This window comes from Muntiacus reevesi, chromosome 6, assembly GCF_963930625.1.
Source record: "Muntiacus reevesi chromosome 6, mMunRee1.1, whole genome shotgun sequence".
Lineage (NCBI taxonomy): Eukaryota > Metazoa > Chordata > Mammalia > Artiodactyla > Cervidae > Muntiacus > Muntiacus reevesi.
The window spans coordinates 86269546-86287918 of NC_089254.1; the positions used below are offsets into that span (position 1 = coordinate 86269546).

At 39.7% G+C, this 18373-nt stretch overlaps 1 protein-coding gene across 1 annotated transcript in view; it reads right to left on the bottom strand.

Annotated features, from left to right (window-relative positions):
- GRM8 (glutamate metabotropic receptor 8) overlaps positions 1–18373 on the bottom strand; it is an 801794-nt gene that overhangs the window by 462211 nt on the left and 321210 nt on the right. The window contains exon 3 of the mRNA XM_065939117.1: positions 367–502. Coding sequence (XP_065795189.1) covers positions 367–502 — 136 coding nt within the window. The remainder of the gene's footprint in view (positions 1–366; positions 503–18373) is intronic.

Consider the following 18373-nt stretch of genomic DNA (forward strand, 5'->3'; position numbering starts at 1 on the left):
GGTCACTATTAAACAAGTCAATCATTCTAACTGCCTGAGTTTTAACATCTCCTAAAAGAAATAAATTGGAGATTTTAAGTCTAGTGCTTGATAATTAGCCTTACTCCTAACCTCATTCACATTATTCTGTCTATCATCGTTGCTTGTCTCATTTCTTTTCAGTCCCCGGATTTTACTCGATAAACATTTCAGATTGAGAAACCAGAAGGTTGTTTTTTCTATGTAGCAGAAGGCAGTCTGTACTTGCATAAGAATGCTACAATTCTTGTGAAATTTTACAAGATTCTACATTGAACATAAAACATATTAGAAAAAGGATGTGGGGTGCAAATATGATCCTAAATGAGGAAGAAAATCAATCAGTACCTGATGTCATCTTCATTAGCAAACATAATCACTGCCCGAGCATTAGGTGTTTCTAGCAGGCGCTTGATAATTTTTTCAAATTCTCCAGGTCTTGGTTCACGCGGAATTTTCTGTGATTGAGCAATGCAAACACCACCTATTTAAAAAGAGAGAGAGAGAGAGAGAGAAAGAGTGATTCAGAACAGACATTTACTTAGCACACTTAATGAGGTTAGCTATTTTATAGAAACACATGACTCAGTAATGGATATTGTTTCTCAAAATACCTGTCATTCTCACTTATTTAAAAGCAATCAGGATGCTTTGCATTCATATATATATATATACACACACACATATATATATTTATATACATATATATGAAATGAATGACATCAATGACTTAATCACACATCAGGTTTTTGTTTCCAAGTTTAAACATTATTTTTGTGAATGTCCTTTAAAAAAAAAATCAAAGTGCACAAAATGTAGGACAGGAGAGAAAGAGTGGCAAGAAAGGCTGTTTTAATTCATTTAACAGAAGTCCAAGGACAAGTGCTTTGATTAAAAAAAAAAAAAAGGTGTGAATATGTCTTATAGGTGAGACTTCCTGTGATAGATATAGGAAGGTCCTTTCACTAACGTATTTTGTGACCCCATGGGCCCACCAGGCTCCACTGTCCATGGAATTTTCCAAGCGAGAACACTGGAATGGGTTGCCATTTGCTACTCCAGAGGAGTAGGATCGAACTCACATTTATCAGTAGACTTCCTTTAAAGTTAATTTCCTTTTTTTAGCTCATAGTATTATAGCAAGATACTTATGCAAAAACATAATGTGTTATGAGATAAGTGGTCTTCAAGATTATTTGAGACACAAGTCAAGTTTCAAAGACACAAGCACTCAGTTGACATATGTCTCCACCATGAAAATCAAAATGGCAGAAATTCCATCCAACTCATGGCAAATAGATGGGGAAACAATGGAAACAGTGAGAGACTTTATTTTGGGGGGCTCCAAAATCACTGCAGATGGTGACTGCAGCCATGAAATTAAAAGATGCTTGCTCCTTGGAAGAAAAGCTATGACCAACCCAGACAGTATACTGAAAAGCAGAGGCTTTACTTTGCCAACAGAGGTCCGTCTAGTCAAAGCTATGGTTTTTCCAGCTGTCATGTATGAACGTGAGGGCTGGATTATAATGAAAGCTGAGTGCCGAAGAACTGATGCTTTTGAACTGTGGTGTTGAAGAAGGCTTTTGAAAGTCCCTTGGACTGCAAGGAGATTCAACCAGTCAATCTTAAAGGAAATCAGTCCTGAATATTCATTGGAAGGACTGATGCTGAAGCTGAAGCTCCAATACTTTAGCCACCTGATACAAAGAATTAAACATTTGAAAAGATGCTGATGCTGGGAAACATTGAACGCAGGAGGAGAAGGGGACGACAGAGGATGAGATGATTGGATGGCATCACTGACTTCATGGGCATGAGTCTGAGCAAGCTCCAGGAGTTGGTGAAGGACACGGAAGCCTGGCATGCTACAGTCCGTGGGGTCTCATAGAGTTGGACATGACCAAGTAACTGAAGTGAACCATCCAACTCACACAACAAAAAAGGAGAAACACTTCTTTTGATTTCTCATCTTAAGGCAATGAGAGGCCAAAAAGAAAAATGTAGAAAATATCTCTGCCCTTTGCTGATGGGCTGGGATAGGAGGAAAAGGAGTTTTCCTCCAGTGTAGTGGTGTCAAGGTAACAAAATCTAATATAAAGAGAAAAAAATGACATCAGCAAGATGTTTCAATTACATTATGGTTTGAACATACTTTTTTGAGTCAATGGAGAAGAAAAGCACCATTTATTTACAGCATGGCTTCAAGGAGCAAGGTATTTTTACTTCCACACAATTGACAAAGCATTCAGTTACCCAAGCATTACTGGGTGCCATTATATGCCATGCATCAGGCTGGACACTGGGAATGCTCTGTCTAACCCAGCAGGTGCCAGCTAGTCTGGGAAAGGGGCATTCCAATAAATTATCATGGAGCATGTAATGATTTTAGGATGAAGAGACTATACCACACTTTGGGAACACAGAGGCAGGAGTAACTCAAGTGCTTAAGAGAGCTAGATTTTAAATGGCAGATATACATAAGCACAGGTGCAAAACTGGGACATTTCTGGTAGAAGCCAAGGTATGAAAGAACCTTGCTGGATCATGACTGGCTGGGGTTGAGGTTGGAGAGAAAGGACAGGTCCAGCTTGACAGTGACTTTGTTAAACAGGCCAAATAATTTGGGTTTTATATTGAAAAGGATAGGAACCCACAGAAAGTTCATAAGCAAGAGAATTACACGATGGGCTATGTGTTTTAGGAAGAAACTTCAGGTAGCCAAACAAAGAAGAACCATGTGGGAGTCACACAATGGGTGTCCAGTGTGTTGTGATCCGATTTAATATATGTGACAATGTTGTATGATTAACAGTGCCACAGTACTGAAGGCTATTCTTTGTCTAAGTTAGAACACTGCTAAAATTATCCTTGCAACAGCAGTACCCTCACTAACCCTATACTGTTCTTCAGTGGACATTGCCTATAAGCCACAGACTGAGTCTGTAAGTAGTTAGCCTACTGATATGTCCAAAATAGTTGTGATGATTGATTCATTCCTTCAGTAAATATTTATGGGGCTTCCCTGGTGGCTCAGATGGTAAAGAACCTGCCTGCAATGCGGGAGACCTGGGTTTGATCCCTGGGTTGGGAAGATCACGTGGAGAAGGGAATGGCCACCCATTTCAGTATTCTTGCCTGCAGAATTCCATGGATAGAGGAGCCTGAGGGGCTATATAGTCCATGGGGTCACAAAGAGTTGGACATGACTGAGGGACTAACACTTTCACTATCTGCCAGACACCATGCAGGAGATAATGGATTTATAATGGTGAATAAAATGGACATATTTTACTGGTGAATAAAGCCATGTTATAATGGTGAAGAAGACTCTTACCAGAGTTTAGAAATGTTATGGGTAAAATGGGCTTAATGCAAAACAAACCACCAAATAAGTGTATAAGTTATGGTATGCCCTATGAGGAAGAGCAAGGACATTTAATTTATATTGAGGAAAAGTGTCCCTAAAGTTGGTATCTCTCCATTAAGTTCAGAAACAAGAGAGAAGGGGAGAGAATCGAGTAGAAAAAGGCAGGAAAGAACCAGTGAAGTTAATGAATGAAGGGGAGAGAAGTATGAGACAAAGATGAGAGGGAGATGGGATCCAGGTCATGCACGTCACTCAAGACCTGAGCAAGATTATGAGTGATGAAGGTGCCTAATTTTCAGTAGCCCACAGGAGTATGTCTTTTCTATGACCTCGTCATTTCATGGAAGAAAAATGAATGAGGACCACTAAGTGATATAAGAGGGCAACCTGGAATGGAAAGAACAGGAGGCCATGATCCCAGTTAGGGAGTTACGAGGACAGGCAACAGGGAATGATGACTAGGGTGATACTATCAGTACTGAGGAAGGGCAGGTGTATGAGTGCTCAGCGGTGTCCGACACTTTGCAACCCCAAGGACTGTAGCTTGCCAAGCTCCTCCTTCCATGGAACTCTCCAGGCGAGAATAATGGAGTGGGTTGCCATTACCTTCTCCAGGGGAATCTTTCCAACCCAGGGATCAAACCTGGGTCTCCTGCATTGCAGGCAGACTCTTTACCATCTGAGTCACCAGAGGCAAGTGGATAGTGAAAATTGGAATTAGAATTAGTGGGGTTTTGTAGTATTTTTCCCACTTTTACTGAAACAAGACTGGCAAATAAAAATTGTATATACTGGGTTGGCCAAAAAGTTCGTTTGGGTTTCCCCATAACATCTTACAGAAAATCTTGAACAAATTTTTTTGGCCAACAGAATATTTGGGTTGTATTAATTTGATCGAAGTAGTGCAATGATAGGACAGCATTAAGCACGACTCTAAGGTTTTGGCCTTTGTGATCGGTTTCTGTGGAGCTTCCCTGGTGGCTCAAATGGTAGAGCGTCTGCTTGCAATGCGGGAGATCCCGGTTAGATCCCTGGGTCAGGAAGATCCTCTGAAGGAAGTGGCAACCCACTCCAGTACTCTTGCCTGGAAAATTCCATGGATGGAGGAACCTGGCAGGCTACAGTCCAAGGTGTTGCAGAGTCGGACACAACTGAGGACTTCACTTTCACTTTTTCACTTTTCTGTGATGACACCATTAAACAAGTAGGAAATACAAGAGGGGCAGACTTGATGAGTTTGATTCAGAACCAGTGGTTTTCAAAATACCCATGAAAAAAAAAAAAAAAAAACAAAATACCCATGGAACACTGAACAATGAGTCTGGAGCTAAGGAGAGAGAAGGGACTTGTAACCACAATGTTGTTAGACGCAGATACAGTGGTAATTGAAGTGTTGGGAATGAAGTGATCACTCAAAGAGAATATTTAAACCAATAACAGGAAAAGGTGAATGACAGAGTTCTGAAAACCCACCAGCAGGAAGGGAGCTAGTGAATGAGACTGGGAAGGAATGATTACATGTTTTGAGGAGAAAACTTTTGGGTCAAAGTCTAGGGATTACTTGAAAACTGCATAATGTGTGTAAAAATCAAATAAAGAACTGTGGTGAGTGGAAAAATGAGGTAACCATAGAAATGTAAGATCCAAACTGTAACATTCTCTGGGGAACAATAGCTGTTTCAAAACATGACTGCACTTTTAAGAAAATTGTTCTAATAATTACTTAAGGATCCCATTAAAGACATGCCATATCCTAAGTATCATTCTGAGATTAACTCTGACTCCATAGCCAGAAGAAATGAAGGCCAGAAAATTTTGATTATGATTTTTTCAGATGAGGCAAACAGGCAATCCAGACTTATGGTTTAGTCTGAATGCATTGATTTAGTCATTTACTACACATCCACTGAACATTTCTGTTCATTCAAAATTAGTCAAGTTGAAAAAAAAAAATTAGTCAAGTTGGAATTTTACATTAGTCTATGATTTTTTTTATTCCTTCACCTCACCTTTTATTTGTAAGCCTGGTCAACTTGTATCTTTCTTGAAAGAGGAACTGCACACATAATTTATTTCAGTTGAGCAAATCCTTATGAAGAACGTGCACCCCAAAGGCATTATGCTGTTTGGTGCTTTATGGACATTTTATTGTGGAATGTATTACTCTCAAATAATTAGGGTTAGAAAATTAATATTCTTTTTCTTAGCCTTGAAACTCACTCACAACTTCTATCTTCACATCAGTCAAAAAGCCACACAGTCTATTCATAAGTACCCATGGTCTATTATGTTTCCATAGCTAAGGACTTTCTGTCTCCATTCTGCCTGCAACAATCTTATAACTGAATGACAAGATGTACACATCAGAAAAACCAGCTAAGAATGTAAAATGATCTACTGCCAAGAAAATATTGCATAAGGTCAAATCAACTGCAGTAACAAATGACAATAAATCACCACCCCAAATAATCATGACTATTTACAACTACATAAGAAGAGGTCATCGTATACTGTTAGTGTTTGGTTAAAATACAGTAAAATTTAGTCAAACATTCAGGCTTTATCAAAGATGTGTTTTCCTATAATATTCATTATCAATTGTTTCAATTTTAAAAGAGATTCTCTGACTTTATCTAGATTCCTAAAGTGTGGAAGAGGAGCTCTCCTGCATCAAAGCATGTCTATGCCATCTATTTCTTCATACCCCACTCTGGAAGAGTGATTGTGTACAATTCCAGGGACACTAAATTCCCTGTTCTGCAGGTGTCCCCAGTTTAGCAAGAAATAATTTTTAAAGCTTACCACTTAGGAAAAGACTGTCGTACAGAAGAATTTATAATTGGCTGCTTTCTAGAATTCCCTGTCTGATTTCCTCACCTGTGTAAATGTTTTCCCTTTGATTATTTAGTGATAATTAAAAGATCATTTGTTGAGCTGAGCATTTTACATACACTCTCCAACACACTTGAGCACTCCTTCCCAGCCACATGCATTCTGTACCTCCATAGTCCTAGGGAAAGGACTCTACCCTTGGTATGATCACCACAATTCTGATGCGGAAACTGGGAAATAGGGGTGTCAACAGCTGGCAAGAGTCTGAAACCCAGTTTCAAAGCCACATCTGCATGACACTGAGACTTTTTCCATCATCTTGCCCATCCACGATTGACTATACTTGTGACTTGATGGTTTCATGGAGATCCATGACTGATGAAAAAGATAAAGTAAATTTAAAGACATTCAAAGGACCCAGCAGTTCACCCCTTATAAACTGAATCAATAGCTACACAAATGTAGTCCTTCTATTGAGCATTAAGAACAAAGCTAAAATACTTAGAACAAATGCAGATTATAGATCTGGTTTAAACTTTAGTGTTTAACTAGTCCATCCTGTTCTTGCCTGGAGAATCCCAGGGACGGCGGAGCCTGGTGGGCTGCCGTCTATGGGGTCGCACAGAGTCGGACACGACTGAAGCGACTTAGCAGCAGCAGCAGCAGTCCATCCTCAAATCTTTCCAATTGCCCCTGTGAATGCATATCCTCAGGAAAATTTTCCTGAGGCCTCCAGTCTTTCACATCACTTTTGACTGTAGCAACCACAATAAATGTACATTTTTTAAATTCTGTTATCTTTTCTTTTTCACCTTAGACTGTAAGTTCCATGACTACTGAATCTTTTCTTTCACAATGACCACCATACATCTCACTACCTATCACTGTGCTTGGCACATACGGACTTCAATGAATATGTTTTGTATAAATAAATGTAAGACTTATAAGAGACACTGTTGGTATAAACAGAAGTGAGGCATTTCTGACCTCAGACACCTCCCAATCAAGTAGGAAAACATAAGATACATAAAAATATATCCTTATTTTTAAAAGTGGTTAAAAGTGGCACACAAAAAGTAAAAAAAAAAAATGAAATTGAAATTTTAATTCATAGAAAACTTTCACTGATATGGCATCTGGCACCCAAAATGGTTTTTATCAGTGTGAAATAAATTAGAATGTTACCTTGGCCTTAGTTTATTCATTTGTGGGATTGCACAATAATTTGCTCTTATTGAAATAAGAGCAAATTTGTAAACAATTTCATTCATAATTTTTATCTCTTTATCTCATACGTGAGTACCTGGAAGTCTCAGGTCCGAGAGACAAAAGGTTCTTTACATATATGTTGGTTTGCTAGTGCAGTAAGATGTTGAAGAGAAGAACAAACACAGATATGGGTCAGAAGACCTGAGGTCGGTCCTACATGAGCTTGAACAAGCCTCAGTGTCCTCATCTCTGTGACAAGGTGCATAGCAACTATTTTCCAGGGATGAAAAGGGTAATATGATAAAGTGCTATACAAAAGTTGCATTGAATATATTATTAATACTGTTAATCATCATACTCATCTTAACCAGATAAGCATCATCACCAGACTTGAGAGGAGAGATAGCTGATATTTAGACCTAAAACATGAGTTTGTCAACAGATCAGATCTTGAACTCTCAACTTTATTTGTGTAATATTATTAAATATCCTAAATTCCGAGAAGTGGTAATTGCCTGCTTTTCTGCACCAGTAAATAAGATGACTATATTTTACTTTTCACCTATTATAGATCATCACAATGTCATCAGAGCAGGTTCAATGTAAGAGAATGGAGAAAGTGATTTACTTCTTCTTTGTCATCCCTGAATTCATACCCGAAGTATTCAAGCCTCCTCTTGGAGGGATTTTATAAGTATTTTGAAGATCTGGGTTGAACATTAGAATTTAATTCTTTAAAAGAGTAATAGCATGGTGAAAACTATTAACCTATTAATGGTGCCAACCACTAAGTAGCAAATATTGTGGAAACAACCCCCATGATCTTTTTATTTAAATATTTACCTATAGATTATTAAGAAGCTGGACTAGAGAGTGTTAAGACAAAACTGTTGCAACCTTAGGAGGTTGAAATGCACGATATTTGCCTTGATCTCTGCCCAATGGAAGACCACCAGAAATGGAAATCAGACTGGGTAGAAAAGAAGTCCAGTTGACTGGACCAATGACAAATTCCCAGCACCACCAGGAAGGCTAAGGCTGTAATGGCTTCCAGAGTTGCTCTGAATTAGGTCAGATAGAACAGGCCATTACACTTCCACATTTATCAGTGGCTTGCTGGGGGACATCCTGGGAAAGGGGGTGGATACATCAGTCAAGGCAGTTATTTGCAGTCAGGGCCACCCCATACTGCAGCCACATTACGAGGCAAGGGCACCAGGAACCTTCACTGAATGGGGCTCTGAAAGGGGACTCACCATAGGTAAGAATGGACACTTACTGAGAACAAAAGATATTATATCTCTGAAATGATAGCACAAGTCAAACAATTAATAAAATATCATTGCTTTATTTTAAAGTTCCTCTTCAAAGAGGACTTATTGCACAAAGACAGGCAACCAATCCAAACAGTATAATACTGGACTTGTAGCCATCTCAGACAAAAGAACTGGGATCATAAAACTCCCTGTATTTCAACAGAGAAGTTTTGTTAAAGCAATCCGAGAGGACAAAGAATCATGTTTTTAGTTGTTGCTTATTTTTAAGAACAAAATCTGTATTAATAATGTAGAAAGAGAAAAATAAAACAAGAAACAATGTCACAGCATCAACTTCCAACTGTGATGGAAATCCAGGAGGATTAAATTATTAGGAATGAAATTACTTACAAAGCTGCATATAGAATATTGAATGTGATTTTCTTTAAACAACATGATTATTACCAGTGTCTCAAGCTGGCTCACAGTTTCTGTCAAGTTAAGTTCTAAGAAAATCATATTGAGCCTCTGATTATATAACTTGTTAGATCTGCATGAAAGAATGGTTTTGATACATAACACATCAACAAAGGTACCATTTTATCAATAGTTAAGGCTACTGGTAAAAAAGTGATGGGATTCCCAGGTGGCTCAGTGGTAAAGAAACCTGCAATACAGGAGACGTGGGTTCAATCCCTGGGTTGGAAGAACCTCTGAAGGAGGAAATGGCAACCCACTCCAGGATTCTTGCCTAGGAAATTACATGGACAGAGGACTCTGACAGATCTTTTGAGTCCATGGGGTCTCAAAAGAGTCAGACGTGATTTAGTAACTGAATAAGGACGGCAACAAAAAAGTGACTGGTAAAAATTGTCAGTTGATCTTAACAGATGGCTTATAATTGAACCTAATAAGAATGTGATACAGTCAGTCAACTATTATTAACTTATTTCCTATGAAGGCATCTTCAAATAATAGCAATGAGCAAAACCAAATTAACTAGGTTTTTTTGTTTGGTTGGTTGGTTCTTAAAGACAATAGAAACATGTTCGCTCTTAGAATTACCCAGATCCTAATTCTAATTCATACAGAGTAAGGAATTTCTCCACCATCACCAGGCAATTCTCTGACCCCATCTAGGTATGCCACAATTCAACTCATTTCTGAAACTATCTACCTGGAGATTGTCAGATTCCACAGATTAAGAGTTCAGGTTCTACAAGACTGCCCCCTCCTCAGCTCCCTGACTTCAGATGTCAGTCACAAGCCCAGGTTGTTACCTGGCTTCTGACCAACCAGTTATAGATCAGAGGTTCCCAAAAGTCCCTCCTTAGGTTCAATTAATCTGTTAGGGAGGCTCACAGAATTCAGAGAGACACTGTACTTACTAGATCACTGGTTTATTATAAAAGGATATAACTCAGGAACAGCCAGATGCAAGAGATGCTCAGGGCAAGGTGTGGGGAAAGGGCACAGAGCTTCCATGCTGTCTCTGAATCTCCACGAGTTCACCAACCCTTTAGGTTGTTGTTGTTAAGTCAGTAAGTCATGTCCGACCCTTTGCAACACCATGGACCACACCACACCAGGCTTTTCCTCTCCTTTACCATCTCCCAGAATTTGCTCAGATTCATGTCTGTTGAGTTAGTAATGCTGCTGCTCCCTTCTGCTAACCCCTTCTCCTGCTGCCCTCAATCTATCCAGCATCAGAGTCTTTTCCAGTGTAAGCTCTTCACATCAGATGGCCAAAATATTGGAGTTTCAGCTTCAGCATCAGTCCTTCCAATAAATGTTCGGGGTTGATTGCCTTTAGGATTGACTAGTTTGATCTCCTTGCAATCAAAAGGACTCTCAAAGAGTCTTCTCCAGCATTACAACTGAAAAGCATCAACTCTTCAGTACTCAGTCTTCTTTATGGCCCAAATCTTGAATCTGTACATGATTACTGGAAAAACCATACCTCTTCAAATCCCATCCTTTCAAGTTTTTATGGAGGCTTCCTTACATAGGCATGACTGACATGAGCATCAGGGGTTGAACTAAATTTCTGGCAAGTCTCTCCTCCTCAAAGTCACCTCATTAACATAACAAAAGACACCTTTATCTCTCTCATCACTTAGTAAATTCCAAGGATTTTAGGAGCTTTATGCCAAAAACTGGATAAAAACCAAATATGTATTTCTTATTATAAATCACAATATCACAACTCTTTGCACAAATTATCCTTGACATCATTTCTTTCCACCTTTCTGGACACATAAGTAAAATAACAATTTGGCCTAATGTAATTGGTCCTTTAGTGATAGTCCTGTGAAGTTTGTTCTAAGGTTTGAACAAGTGTAATCACACCTCTTGTAACAGTATTTTCACCTCCTTATGTGGTATACAACTGGGACTTAGCGGCAAAGTGCACAATGTGATAGAAGTGCTCTGTCAGCTCCAAGTGCACTTTGTGAAAGAGAAGATTTATCTTGCAAATCGCAGTGAAGAAAAAGTGTTATCTTTAACAACATGGACTAAAACAGTAAAGTTGTACTTAAATCTGTGCTTATCCCCCCTCGCCCCGCCAAACATTTTTTGTCTATCAAATGCCGCATCATCCTTAAACGTACTCTGAAGAGCAATGAAATGAGGGAATGAAAGTCCTGGTACAGAAGCGGCATAAGGTCCAGGCTGCCCCCAATTGACCGCTGAGTGTGGCAACGGGGAGGTGTGGGTCAGAGTGTGCCTCTCCTGCCTGTCTCCACGTGACTCTGAAAGCTTCTGATGCTCAGGAGGCAGGTTGGGCTGGGCTGCGTCCCTTGGGTCCATACAGACCAGAATGCAGTCATGAAATGCAACCCACTCTAGTTTTCTTGCCCGGAGAATGCCATGAACAGAGGAGCCTGGCAGGCTACAGTCTATAGGGTTACAAAAGAACCAGATGAGACTTAGCCACTCGAGTGTTCCAGGAAACGTTGACTGGAACCACCTACCCTGACCAGAACACCATATTGACCATGTGCATGAGTTACTTTCTGACAGGAGGTCTTGGTAAGAAACACGGAACTAACAAATCACCGCCACCAAGAAGAATTCAGAAAAGGTCAAAAGGAGATACCACATGTCCTACTACCTCCCAGAATCCTTCTTGCTAGAATCCATCTTGGCTGAGCAATGGGTGTGCCAACAGAAAGGACCTTGAGTCAGAATGATTGGCCAAAGATAATCCAGAAATCAATCCCATCACTGTAAAACCCAAGACTGAGAGCCACCTGGCAGAGCAGTTCTCCTGGGTTCCCTTGCCTACTGCTCTCCACCCGGGTGCCCCTTCCCAACAGTCTTTTGCCTTCTCAGCACATGTGTCTCTTTGGACAACTCATTTCCAAGTGTTAGACAAGAGCTCACTCTTGGGCTCTGGCAGGGGTCCTCCTTCCTGCAACAAAACAGCCGCTTGGCCACAGCCCATCAGAGATCCAAACATATGCTCAGAGGTACAGTGGTGTGACAGTTATGAATGTCATCCCAGAGCTAGACTTCCTGGCTCCAAATCCTAGCCCTTCTCTGACTAGCTATGTGACACTGGGTAAGTCATGTGATATCTCTGTGCCTCTGTCCCTCGATCTGTAGTATTAAGAGCTCCCAATGGTTATTGTGAAGGGACTAAATAATCACTGAACAGATTCATTCTTTCCCTCAGAAAACACATTAGTTGTAAATCATTTAAAATAAAAATTGAAAATCCCAAACAGAAATAGTAACTCACTTTCACCAAGCAATATGTACCTATAACATTAATTCAAGACAACTCAAATTTCATTTCCCAAATGGACACAGAATAATAAATCTTACTAGTGAGGCAAGTGAATGGGGATGCTAAGTTCAAAGGGTTTCGTGTTAGAGGAGAAACTTGTGCCACCACCACCAGAACTAAACTTCTGAAGTCTGGCCTTTTCCTCATCCTAAAAACTGAAATGTGTAAGGTGACAGGGGTAGAGTAGATAAGAAAAACTCAGGAAGAGAAAAGAAGAAGAAGAAAGCGAAGGAAAGGAGGACGAAGGGAAGGAAAAAGAGAACAAGAACAAGAAATAAGAACAAGGAGAAGGAGATAGGAGAAAGAAGGTCTGAGAGTGAGAAGAGAAAGAACATCCCTTGTGGGAAGAAAAAGAAGAGGAAAGAGAAGGAGGAAAGTCTATAGGGAGACCATCCACACCAGCAGTATCTTTCCAGTTGGGCAAAAAATCCACTTTTCACAGGGTCAAAACAGCAGATGTGGAGTTAGGAACATTTGCAGAAGGAATACTTGACACAGTTTAATTAAATTTAACTACTATATCATAGGCTCCCTTGATGTCTCAGCAGTATAGAATCCAGCTATAATGCAGTAGATGTAGGAGATGCATGGTTCGATCCATGGGTCACTAAGATCCCATGAAGAAGTAAATGGCAACCGACTCCAGTATTCTTGCCTGGAGAATCTCATGGACACAGGAGTCTAGTGGGTTAGAGTCCCCAGGATCGCAAAAAGTCACACACAACTTAGCAATTAAACAATGCGTTTGTATTTACATTGATTATTTTATAAGTACTATTTTAGTGTGTTTGGGGATTTTTGTTTGTTTGTTTGTTTTTGCCATTTCAAAATAGATTCCCAGATACTAGGACAAACAGTATGACAGGAAGATTTCAAAAGACAAAACTAACTCCCTATAAGTGCTCACAGAAGCAGAAGATACTAAGAAGAGGTGGCAAGAATACACAGAACTATACAAAAAAGATCTTTATGACACAGATAACCACGATGGTGTGATCACTCAGCTAGAGTCAGACATCCTACAATGCGAAGTCAAGTAGGCCTTAGGAAGCATCACTACAACAAAGCTAGTGGAGGTGATGGAATCCAAGTTGAGCTATTTCAAATCCTAAAAGATGATGCTGTGAAAGTGCTGCACTCAATATGCAACCAAATCTGGAAAATCAGCAGTGGCCACAGGACTGGAAAAGCTCACTTTGCATTCCAATCCCAAACAAAGGCAATTCAAAGAATGTTCAAACTATCACACAATTGTACTCATCTCACACTCCAGCAAAGTAATACTCAAAATTCCCCAAGCCAGACTTCAGTACATGAACTGTGAACTTCCAGGTGTTCAAGCTGGATTTAGAAAAGACAGAGGAACCAGAGATCAAATTGCCAAAATCTGTTGGATCATTGAAAAAGCAAGAGAGTTCCAGAAATATATCAACTTCTGCTTTATTGACTACACCAAAGCCTTTGACTGTGTGGATCACAACAAACTGTGGAAAATTCTTAAAGAGATAGAAATACCTGACTGCCTTACCTGCCTCCTGGGAAATCTGTATGAAAGTCAAGAAGCAACAGTTAGAACTGGACATCGAACAACAGACTGTATTCAAATCAGGAAGGCAGTATGTCAAGGCTGTATATTGTCACCCTGCTTATTTAACTTCTATGCAGAGAACATCATGGGAAATGCCAGGCTGGATGAAGCACAAGCTAGAATCAAGATTGCTGGGAGCAATATCAATAATCTCAGATATGCAGATGACACCACCCTTATGGCAGAAAGTGAAGAATGAAAGAGCCTCTTGATGAAAGTGAAAGAAGAGAGTGAAAAAATTGGCTTAAAATTCAACTTTCAGAAAACTAAGATCATGGCATCTGGTCCCATCACTTCATGGGAAATAGATGGGGAAACAATGGAAACAGTGAGAGACTTAATTTTGGGGGGTCTCCAAAATCACTGTAGATGGTGACTGCAGCCCTGAAAATTAAAAAAATGCTTGCTCCTTGGAAGAAAAGTTATGATCAACCTAGATAGCATACTAAAAAGCAGACACATTACTTTACCAACAAAGGTCCATTTAGTCAAGGCTATGGTTTTTCCAGTAGTCATGTATGGATGTGAGAGTTAGACTATAAAGAAAGCTGAGCACCGAAGAATTGATGCTTTTGAACTGTGGTGTTGGAGAAGACTCTTGAGAGTTTCTTGGACTGCAAGGAGATCCAAACAGTCCATCCTAAAGGAAATCAGTCCTGAATATTCATTGGAAGGACTGATACTGAAGCTGAAAATCCAATACTTTGGCTACCTGACGCAAAGAACTGACTCATTGGAAAAGACCCTGCTGCTGGGAAAGATTGAAGGTGGGAGGAGAAGGGGACGACAGAGGATGAGATGGCTGGCATCACCAACTCGTTGGACATGAGTTTGAGCAAGCTCCAGGAATTGGTGATGGACAGGGAAGCCTAGCATGTTTCAGTCCATGGGGTTACAGAGAGTCGGACACGACTGAGTGACTGAACTGAACTCATGTAGGAGACTCAGGTTTCATCCCTCGGTTGGGATGATCCCCTGAAGATGAGAATGGCCACCCACTTAGTATTCTTGCCTGGAGGATCCCATGGACAGAGGAGCCTGGTGGGCTATAGTCCATAAGACCACAAAAGAGTCAGACATGACTTAGCAACTAAACAACAACAACAACAGTATTTGAATGTGACTTTATGTTATATACACATATAACATAGATGTAGGGATGCTTTGACTTTTTCTGAATGATGGTGCTTTAATACGTGAATATGCTTATTATCTCTTTATTAGATCATTCTACTATATCTTGTATTAAACACTTCTTATTCATCACACATCCGGCATACAGATTTCCCAGGAGGCAGGTAAGATGGTCTGGTATTCCCATCACAGTTTGTTGTGATCCACACAGTTTGGGCTTTGGTGTAGTTGATAAAGCAATAGTATATATATTTCTGGAACACTCTTGCTTTTTTGATGAAGTGAGTGAAGAAGTGAAGTGAAGTTACTCAGTCATGTCCAACTCTTTGTGACCACATGGACTGTAGCCTACCAGGCTCCTCCATCCATGGGATTTTCCAGGCAAGAGTACTAGAGTGGGTTGCCATTTCCTTCTCCAGGGGATCTTCCCAACCCAGGGATCGAATGGAGTTCTCCCACATTGTAGGAAGACACTTTACTGTTTGATCCACCAGGGAAGTCCTGCTTTTTCGATGATCCAACAGATTTGGGCACTTTAATCTCTGGTTCCTCTGACTTTTCTAAATCCAGCTTGAACTCCTGGAAGTTCACGGTTCATATACTGTTGAAGTCTAACTTGGAGAATTTGAGCATTGCTTTACTAGTGTGTGAGATGAGTGCAATTGTGTGGTAGTTCAGTTCTTTGAATTGCCTTTGTTTGGGATTGGAATGCAAAGTGACCTTTTCCAGTCCTGTGGCCACTGCTGAGTTTTCCAAATTTGCTGACATATTGAGTGCAACACTTTCACAGCATCATCTTTTAGGATTTGAAATAACTCAACTTGAATTCCATCACCTCCAAAAGGTTTGTTCATAGTCATGTTTCCTAAGGTCCACTTGACTTCACATTCTAGGATGTCTGGCTCTAGGTGAGTGATCACACCATCGTGGTTATCTGGGTCATAAAGATCTTTTTTGTACAGTTCTTCTGTGTATTCTTGCCACCTCTTCTTAGTATCTTCTGCTTCTGTTAGGTCTATACCATTTCTGTCCTTCATTGTGCCCTTCTTTGCATGAAATGTTCCCTTGGTATCTCTAATTTTCTTGAAGAGATCTCTAGTCTTTCCCATTCTACTCTTTTTCTCTATTTCTTTGCATTGATCACTGAGGAAGGCTTTCTTATCTTTCCTTGCTATTCTTTGGAACTCTGCACTCATATATCTTTCCTTTTCTCCTTTGCCTTTAGCTTCTCTTCTTTTCTCAGCTACTTTTAAGGCCTCCTCATCAGACAACCATTTTGCCTTTTTGGATTTCTTTTTTGGGGGATGGTCTTGATCACTGCCTTATATACAAGGTCACGAACCTCCGTCCATAGTTCTTCAGGCACTCTGTCTATCAGATCATGAGTAGGTGGATTCTTTCCACAGAGCCACATGAGTAGATTGATTCTTTACCACTGAGCCTCCAGGGAAGCCCAGGTCCAAATACCTTTAAAAATGTGTATTTATTTATTTGGCTTCAATGAGTCTTGATTGCAGCATGTGGGATCTTCAGTTGTAACATGAAAACTGTTAATGACAGCATGTGGGATCTAGTTCCCTGACCAGGACCCTTGCGTTGAAAGCATGGAGTCTTAGCCACTGAATTACCAGGGAAGTTCCCCAAATAACTTCTGCAAATAGGATACTCTCAGTAGTATCTCAACAGCAGCTCTTAAGCCTGCAAACCTCAAGATATATTCTTAGTCTACTTACCAACATTACCTGAATTCTCCTATATATTGTCTTTTGATCAGTGGTCTTCACACAAAACAGCATTTTAACAGATAACTCAAAGGGGATTGACATTCTTGATTTAAAGAAGGAGCTAATAACTGAAAGATCACTATTATTTTGGCTAAATAACTATTCAAAGCAAAGATTGCACCACAACCAATGTCCAACAGTGGCTAAGCTAAGAAGTGGACTGCAGAGAATAAAAATAAAGCACCAAAAGCATTAAAAACTCCATTTTTCAAGCTAATGTAAGTACTTGGAGTGTTTTTCCAGGTAACACATGGTAACTTTCCACAGAAAGATTTGATCTATGTGTTTAAGATATGTAAAGGTTAAAAATATAGCTATATATTTAACTTCTTGGATTCAAATAGAACTAAAACGAGAGGAGTGAATTGACATATTTTTGAAAGCAAGCTATAGTAAATTTTAGTTATTTAAAGAACTCTTTAAAAAAAAAAAACTTTTTAACGATTTTATTGAAGTTTAATTGATGCACCAAAAAAACTTCATTTATTTAATGTATACAATTTAATGAGTCTGGACATACGCATATACTCATGATACTTTAATCACAATCAAGGTAGTAAACACATCCGCCATTTCCAAGTTTCCTTGTGTTTCATGGTCCCTTTGTGGGGGCAGGGTGCGGGTAGGAACATGAAACTTACTCTCTTAACAAAATTTTTTAAGTGAATACCATAATGTTAACTACCGGCAGTACTTTATACAGCTTCTCTAGGTCTTATTCCTCATGCATCACTGGAAATTTATCCCTATTGAACAACGTCCCTTTTCCCTTTCCTCCCAGCCCCTGGCAATTACCATTCTCTTTGTTTCTATGGTTTGTCTACTATGTGTGTGTGTGTGTGTGTGTGTGTGTGTGCGCGCACACACACGCTCAGTCATGTTCTACCCTTTGCAACCCCATGAACTGCAGCCTGCCAGGCTCCTCTGTCCATGGAATTTTCCAGGCAAGAATACTGGTGTGGGTCGCCATTTCCTCCTCTAGGGGATCTTCCTGACCCAGGAATTGAGCCCACATCTCTTGCGTTTCCTATATTGTCAGGCGGATTCTTTACCACTGTACTACCTACATGACTTTGACTACTTTAGACACCTCACATAAGTAGAACCATATAGCATCTGTCCTTTTGAGACTGGCTTATTTTACTTAGCATAATATCTTCCAGGTTAATCCATGTTGTCTCAAATAGTAGGATTTCCTTCTTTGTTGAGGCTGAATAATATTACATTTTACGTATATACCACATTTTCTTTATCCATCTGTCAAAAGATATTTGGGTTGTTTCCATCTCTTGGCTATTGTGAATAATGCTGCAAAGAATATAAGAATGTTCCCAGATCCTGGTTTTAATTCTTTTGGATAAATGCCCAGTAGTGAGATTACTGGATTAT